Genomic DNA, 9,145 nt, shown 5'->3' on the forward strand with positions numbered 1-9,145 from the left:
AAAATACGAAATTTGTGAATAAAAAAAACCAAGAACCACATCCCCAAATCTGAAAAAATAAATAAAAAAATACGAAATAAAAAAAACTGAAAAAAATATGAATTGAAAAAAAAAAAATCGAGTTCAAAAAAATAAACTGAAAAAAAAAATAACACCGCCGCACCCACCACCACGCACCATCATTTTTTCCGTTAAAACTGAAAAAAGTGTAATTTTAACAGAAAAAAGTGTAATTTTAACGGAAAAAAGTGTACTTTTAACAGGAAAAAAACTGTGATTTTAACCAAAAGAAGTGTAATATTAACGGGAAAAAGTGTAATTTTAACGGTAAAAAGTGTAATTTTAATCGAAAAAGTGTGATTTTAACCGATAAAGTAATTTTAATAGATCCTAAATCACACAATATATATAACAAGACGGATACTAACAAAGTGATATCAGCAAGAAAAAAAAGTAAAAAATGAGATTTCATAACTAATAGATTTAGTACTAAAATCAAACTATAATTTGTAAGAATGTCAATAACCGGGAAAAAAAAAAAAGACCAAAACATCAAAATTGTGAAAAAAAAAACGGATCAATGAAAATTGATCTATTTTAGTAGATCTAAGATTAAAATAAAAAAACACTCACAAATTTGAAACAATATTATATAGCAAGACGATATAAGGAGAAAAAAAACAATAAAAAGAACACCCAAACATCAAGTTTTTTTTTTAAAAAAAAAAATTACAAAAATGACGTCGGGGCGGCGGCGGCGGTTGGCGACTGTGGTGGTTTCCGGTGGGTGGTGGTAGGTGGATGGTGAATGAGGAAAAGAAGAGTAAATGATTTATTTGGATTTTTTGGGTTTTTTATTTGTTTGGTTTTTTTATCTTGGTTTTTTTGGAGAGAATATGGAGAAGTGAGATATAGAGAGAAAATAAGGAGATGTGATCATGAGTTGATGAATGAAAGATGAAGAGGATTAATGTAGTTAATGAGAAAATTAAAGGAAGATGGCAAAATTAGAGCATTAACCTTAATTTTTTTGTTCTCATCTTAGCCCTCCATTTCCCAGATCCAATGGCCCATAATGGGACTTATGGACTCACATGTAAGAGGAGGACTCATTTGATCTTATTACTATATATATATATATATATAGAAATGGGATCAAGTGAGTCCCTTAGTATAGGTGAGTCCCATGAGTCCTAATCTAAACCATTAGATTAGAACAAAATTAAGGGCTGAGATTGAATCTGAAAATAAAAGCCCTATATAAAACAACCAAACCCTAATTCACTTCATTTCCCTTCCTACTGCTTCTCTCTCTTCCTCCCTTTCCCTCTCTTCCTCCCTTTCTCTCTCCGTCCCGCCTCCCAAACCAACGCCGCCCTCTGCTCCTCCTGCCGCCGCCGCCCTCTGCTCCTCCTCGTCTCCTTCTGCCGCCCTCGCCCTCGCCCCAACCTCAACCACCACGCCATTCCTTTGCCGTCTCTCCCTTCTCCTCTCGGCCGCAGCCACCACGCCATCCCTTTTTTTTTTTTTTAAATCTGCTGGTTGTGGTTTAATGGTGTCGTACTGGGCGGTGGTTAATGGTGGTGGCCGTGGATGTGCTGTGCGCGGCCTCCTCGTCTCTCCTTTTTTTTTTTGCTTTTTAAATTCAGATTTGATGGGGTGGTGGACCATGGTGGTTGTCGTTTTTTTCTGATTTAGTGTTGCGGTGGCTGTGGTTGCGGTGGGTGTGATGACCGTGGTTTAGATCGATGGCGGCAGAGGTGGGTTCCTCGTTTTTTTTTTTTTTCAGATTTGGGGGGTGGTGGTCCGTGGTGGTGGTGACAGCCGTGGGTCCGTGGTGGTGGTGGTGGTGACAGCCGTGGGTTATGGTGGTGGTGGTGACAGCCGTGGGTTATGGACAAAAGTTACGCTTTAATATGAACTAATTATACTCGTTAAGGACCTAAATTACATAAATTTAAATTAGTATAATTTTACAATCCTAAAAAATAAAGTTTCAAAATTTATGGCTAAAGTTACAATCGTAAAACATTAAAGTTTCGTTCATAAAATGACAATATTACATGAAATTTATAAATCAAGAAATTAATTAAATTCAAATTTTTATATTAAAATTGTATAAAAAAATTAAAGTTCAAAATTTTACGATTAAAGTTTCACTTGCAAAACATTAAAGTTACATTTATAAAATAATAAAATTAAATAAATTCAAATTTTTATATTAGAAATTGGCGGAAAAAAATTAAAGTTTCAATTTTTGGCATTGAAGTTTTATTCGTAAAACATTAAAGTTATATTTAAAAATTAGTAAAATTAAATAAATTCAAATTTTTATATTAAAAATTGTTTAAAAAAATTAAAGTTTTAATTTTTAGCATTAAAGTTTCACTCGTAAAACATTAAAGTTATATTTGAAAATCAGTAAAATTAAATAAATTCAAATTTTTATATTAAAAATTGTTTAAAAAAATTAAAGTTTCAATTTTTAGGATTAAAGTTTCACTCGTAAAACATTAAAGTTATATTTAAAAATCAGTAAAATTAAATAAATTCAAATTTTTATATTAAAAATTGTTTAAAAAAATTAAAGTTTCAATTTTTAGCATTAAAGTTTCACTCGTAAATTAAAGTTTCATTTATAAAACATTAAAGTTTTCATCTTAAAATTTTAAAATCTCAACCAACCATCTTAGTTGATCAATGGCTAGGATTAGACTTAGTGACTCACCACCATTTTAGGTGATCATTCAACTCCTCTCTCTCTCTCTCTCTCTCTATATATATATATGGTCGAGATCCGGTGAGAATCACCCATATATTGAGAACCTTGAGAACCTATTAAGATCGCTGGATTATACACAATTCCAAAGATTTAGTTTGGTTGGGAACATATAAAACTTTAGACGCACATTTAAACCACACACTTCTCTCTCTTCTCCCTCTCTGATTCATCATTTGATCACCGTACATCACCAGCGTCTCCTTCGCCGACCACCGCGCATCACCAGTTTCTCGTTCGCCAACCACCGCACATCACCAGCTTCTCCTTCGCCGACCATTGTGTTTCTCCTTATTCACTGTCATCGACCACCGTCACACTCTTCTTCACCGCCATTGACAAAGGTAAGTTTCTTGATTAAATTCAATCAATTTTGTAATTATAAGATATGTTTCCGTGTTGTAACAATAACACGATGATTTTATGTAAAATTTCTAAGATTGATACGATTTTAATCTAAATTGCAGCAACGTTGAATTAGTTTGACCCTAATATCAGTAAATTAGGGTTCATAAACAGTTCAATCTGGAATTACTTTGACCGTAATATCAGTAAATTAGATCGACTGATTTAGCAGTATAGTAGGCTTTTATGTATCCTTTTTTGTCCTTTTTTTTCTTAATATAATTTTGGCCTAGATTTTTAGCAAGTTTATTAGTATGTATACATAAGCTAGTTTTTGAAATTAACCTGATTCTGGATGGTTCCTTTGCCCCATCGCGTCCTGAACCTTTGTTGTTATAGCAGCTTTAGCAATCTGGTAGAAATAGTATTTTGTCATTATCTGTAATGTATGAACTTAGAATTGTTCATTAGTATAAATGGGGATGCTAAGAAGAAAAGTCGTTTTCCAGTCGTTGGAAGCCATCAATTTTTGGTAGGATTATTGTAAGGTCGTAACATTTTACTTGGTGTTTCTGATATTACTCATTACATATATTCAATAGTAAAGTCGTTCTCACACGAATTCGTAATGAGACTTACTCAGTTACATATATTCAATAGTAAAGAACTGAGACTGACGTTTAACTCCGCAACAATTCAGGAATGTAGGAGAAAAAAGGCACATTCTTCTGTTGGATTTCACAACACTCCTCAGAACTAGCCTTATTAGGATCGAAAATCTCTCGGTCCGGGAAATCAAGGCCTTGTTTAATCCGACCAACTTTCCGAGCATGTTGAACCTGCTTTGAAACCATAGGCAATCGAATTGACTGGTATTCTGAAAGAGCAGACTGTAAATCACCTCGACCCCATTTCTTGAGACATTTTCCCAGAACCTGAGCATCAAGTAATGACATATTGGTGCTTCTCAAGCAGTGAGGAGTTGTAGGGTGAACTGTATCTCCAACTAGTACGACGTTGTCGAAAAAGATCTTCTCAATAGGATCAGAATCATAAATTACATTCAGGAAAGGTTCTTTTGTGGCTTTCATGAGCTTTACTAACTCAGGAACCCAGAATTGGTTTGCATCCTCTTGCATCTTGTTGATCATTTCTTTGCTCACTATACTATTGTACTACTTTTTAGCGTAAAGATGAGCAAAGTGCACGAAATATCAGGTTTAATTCTCTTAAAACTTGATATGCTACAACATAGACCTAGAAAGCGCATCATTTGGGTCCAACTACGAAAGCCAATTAGCTCAAATGGGAGAGCATGTGCAATGCACAAGATGTGGGTTCAACTCCCACATTGGCTAGGACATACCAATGTTTCTTTTACATTGAGATTGCGAAATACCAGAATGTATGGTCATAGTATATATTGCATAATCTAGTCTTTGAACTTCTGATTTATACAAAGCTATTACATTCCCTTCTTGGCGTTCTTGTTGCACGCACGAGTCTAATTCTGGCCTGCTCATCTTTGCCTAAGTATGAATGTATGATTATGGCATGTCTAATCTTAGCTAGACTTTACCGCTTGCATCTCGACAAGATGCAATCATGGAATTTATTTAAGGATGAATTGATGAAAACCCCCTTAAATGTTGCACTTTTTAAAACTTAACCCCTTATGAATTTTTTTTTAAAAATTAATACCTTAATGTGAACTCCGTTCATATTTTGGTACCTTAAGTAAAATCCGGTCAAAAAAAAGGTGAAATACCCATTTTACCCCTGACTTTATATACACTCTCACTCAGCCCAACTCACCTAGCACTCTTCTTTAACATATTTTCTATCTCCAACTTCCCTTTTTTCCTCTCTTCAAATTTTCAACTATTTCATCTTTGCCATTCTTTGCCAAACTCCAACTATTTTATCTTTGCCATTCTTCAAATTTTCTATCTCCAACTAAAAAAGTTACAACCACGAAAATTTGTTTCCGGGTTGTAAAATTTGCAAGCTTAAGGTTTTGAACATCCAATCACCCTTTACCTAGCCATGGGCAAATGTTTTTAAAATCGAAACGCCGGGAATTTCCGCAAGATATAGTTTATAATTCTTTGCACCAATTTGTGTTCTTGTATTAGTTTTTTATTTTTTTTTATGAAAGGTAAGATGTATATCAAAAATTAAGTCAACCATACATGAGTTAATTGGGGTATCATCTTAGACAGCCCAATGTTACCCAACGAACCAAATACACGAGGAACAAAAAACACGAGTAGGTGGGGGAGTATCCCTTAACACCCGAAAACAAATACAAACAACAAAACAAATTCCCCCAAATACACGAGGAACAAAGGGGATCAGCTTCATCTTCTTCTCTACCTCAAATGACCTCAGATCTCCATGATATCTTGCACGAAATTCCTATCTTTCTCTCGGATGGAGCTTGTAACCATGGTCGTATTAGTTTTTTAGTAATTAGATTCTTAATATAATCCGTTTTGTTTGGTTGTTGGCTAATTCTAGGACACGATCGCTTACCATAATCCGTCGACCCCATAATTTCTCTCGTTGTTTGTGAGGTTGCTACCCAAAAGAAGGCCGATTCTCGATTAAGAGAGCTCGTCGGTGAGACACGGCGTCTCAGGAACAAGGCACGCAAATCTGAAGGAGGTAAGATATAAAGGAATGGCTTGTAGTTGAAATGGTGAGTGAGATATTGGAAATAAAATGAGTAAGGGTTATAAATGAAGGAGGTAAGATGATGAAGTATAAGAAGGAAGGGAAGAAGCAGTAAAAGCCATGAATAAGGGTATAATGGGCATGTAATCTTGAATTTGGAGGGAAATTTAAAAAGTGGCCGGAATATTCCCTTTTTTTTGACCGGATTTCACTTAAGGTACCAAAATATGAACGGAGTTCACATTAAGGTATTAATTTTTAAAAAAAATTTCATAAGGGGTTAAGTTTTAAAAAGTGCAACATTTAAGGGGGTTTTCATCAATTCATCCTTTATTTAATAGGCTATATGGGACTCGAACCCATACCTTTGTGCAAAATTTGCACATTGCTCTACCATTGAGCTAATAGCCTTTAATATACACTAAACAAATACGAGTAAGAAATAACTAACATAAGTACCCTGAAATGTTTCTCACATATTAGTAAGATATGTAATAGATACACTAAAATGCCTTGTAGTTACATAAAAAGGCCGGTTAATACATTAAATCTCCTCCATAGTCATTTCCCTTATTTCATGCACATAGAGCCTTATTTCATGTACATATAATCTTATTTTATGCCCATATAAAATTAATGTCAACCAACAGTAATTAGTATCATAATATAACTAACTGATGCAACTGAAGAACTTTTTAATGCACATAGATCCTTATTTCATGCACATAGAACCTTAATTCATGCTCATTTAACACTTATTTCATGCACATAGAACCTTATTTCATGCACATAGAAACTTATTTCATGCATTTACGCCCTTTCTCTTATGATGGGAACGGGTTTAACTTAAAATGAATGTCCTTGACCAACTGTAATTAGATGAAATTGGAGAACTTTTTAATGCACATATAACCTTATTTCATGCACATATAACCTTATTTTATGCAAATATAATCGTATTTCATGCCCATATATAACACACTTATTTCATGCATGTACACGGTTGTTTGATGCACATATATTGTTTTTCATGCATCTACATGGCTACTTCATGCATTGATAAGTCTATTGCACCCCAAACCCTAACCATTATTATTGGGACAAACGATGGGGGAATAGTGAGATAACTACACTAAAATGTTTCTCATATATGAGTAATATATGTAGTAGATAGACTAAAATGGCTTGTAGTTCCATGAAAAAGGCCGGTAAATACATTAAATGTGCACGCTTGCAAGATCGCCTAGAGATAATGAATACTTGACTGCAAAAATCACGAACAAGGCAAAATGGTAACTACTGAACTAGCAAGCTAGCAGCTCGATCACCAGCAAAGATGAATACATAGGAAAGCAAAACACACAGGTTCTAAGAACAAAAAGCTTGAATATTGCAGCTAATATAGAAAGGGAAGACTAGAGCCATTCTTTTTGATGAATTTCTTTGAGTTCAAATTACACTACAGAATTGAATCCCACACAAAATCACATGCTTAACATGACTTAATTAGAGAAAAACAAAGGAACATCTTTCAAAGTTCACATAGCCCTAACCACTCACTCGAGTAAATACTCCTAAACCTACCTTTAAAATGCAGCGTACATATTCTTGAGAAGAGAAAAAGTCACCCCTTTTGCTGGAAACTCATAATTTCTCAGAGCAGAAGCACAAAGAGGAGATTCCCCTGAAGCAATGAGTGGAATGCAAGTATCTGTGACAGACTTACAACTACCATATGAGACTTGGGTTCTCTTCCCCATTATCAGTTCCACCTCCTGACTCCTGACTGGCAACTGCTTTGATGCCAATTGAAGGACGCATGGCGAAATCTTTTCAGGACCAAAGCTCATTCTGTCTCAGCAAGATCACTGTACTGACAAAGATCCAAAAGGCAAAAGCAGTGGCTAATCGTAATGCAATATTGTATGATTCACGACCAATGAAAAACTGAAATTCTACAAAGTAAAAGAAAAAAAAAGGAAAAACCAGATCCATACATTAAATCAAGACACCACTTATTAGCAGCAGATATACAAGTTAAGAGAATTTTCTTAACGCATTAGTGTTTATATAAATTAGGGTTTGATTGTTGTTTAATTAGGGAAACATCTAGAATTGCAGTCCCTAATTTAATGTTTTCAACAAATTTATGCAATTTCTCAGCTTCCCCAACCTTAATTTTTCAGTTTCCCCAATCTAATTCACGAAATCCCTAATTTCGAAAACATAATTCATCATTTAACACATTAATCAAGCCCTAAATTCGTCTAATTTAATGGACAAATAAAAATACTACAATGAGAAAAAAGCATAAACCCTAATTTCGTAGAAATTAATCATCAATATCGAAAGTTTACCTCGTCGAATTACCAGGATCCGATTAAGATCGTAGAAGAGTCTGATTGGAATGTTTGCGACTATCGGGTGTAGAGAAATAAGGAGAAAGAAAGAGCTAGAATGCGTCGAATAATGTAAGAGTCGAAAAGAGAAAGTCAATTTAGTAAAATGAATGATATTTGAGAGTTTGGGGGTGCGTCGTTAACAAAATTAGAAAAGTTTGTTTTACTGTTCATCTCATAAGTTTGATATAAGGGCTGTGAGTGGTTCTCATGGTTCTTATTATCTTATTGGTTCTCACTTGGATCCCAAATATATATATATATATATATATATATAAATATATATATATATATATATATATATATATATATATATATATATATATATATATAGAAATGGGATCAAGTGAGTCCCTTAGTATAGGTGAGTCCCATGAGTCCTAATCTAAACCATTAGATTAGAACAAAATTAAGGGCTGAGATTGAATCTGAAAATAAAAGCCCTATATAAAACAACCAAACCCTAATTCACTTCATTTCCCTTCCTACTGCTTCTCTCTCTTCCTCCCTTTCTCTCTCCGTCCCGCCTCCCAAACCAACGCCGCCCTCTGCTCCTCCTGCCGCCGCCGCCCTCTGCTCCTCCTCGTCTCCTTCTGCCGCCCTCGCCCCAACCTCAACCACCACGCCATTACTTTGCCGTCTCTCCCTTCTCCTCTCGGCCGCAGCCACCACGCCCTCCCTTTTTTTAAATCTTTGGTTGTGGTTTAATGGTGTCGATCTTGGCGGTGGTTAATGGTGGTGGCCGTGGATGTCTTGTCTTGGACCTCCTCGTCTCTCCTTTTTTTTTTTGCTTTTTAAATTCAGATTTGATGGGGTGGTGGACCATGGTGGTTGTCGTTTTTTTCTGATTTAGTGTTGCGGTGGCTGTGGTTGCGGTGGGTGTGATGACCGTGGTTTAGATCGATGGCGGCAGAGGTGGGTTCCTCGTTTTTTTTTTTTTTTTTTT

At 35.1% G+C, this 9,145-nt stretch overlaps 1 protein-coding gene across 1 annotated transcript; it reads right to left on the reverse strand.

Moving 5' to 3' along the window:
* Nucleotides 1–3,804: 3,804 nt before the first annotated feature.
* LOC141630384 (uncharacterized) lies at nt 3,805–4,275 on the reverse strand. Its single transcript, XM_074443215.1, has one exon. It carries the CDS (start codon nt 4,273–4,275, stop codon nt 3,805–3,807), a length of 471 nt encoding a protein of 156 aa, XP_074299316.1.
* Nucleotides 4,276–9,145: the final 4,870 nt, after the last annotated feature.

This window comes from Silene latifolia, chromosome Y (assembly GCF_048544455.1).
Source record: "Silene latifolia isolate original U9 population chromosome Y, ASM4854445v1, whole genome shotgun sequence".
In the NCBI taxonomy this organism is placed as follows: Eukaryota; Viridiplantae; Streptophyta; class Magnoliopsida; order Caryophyllales; family Caryophyllaceae; genus Silene; species Silene latifolia.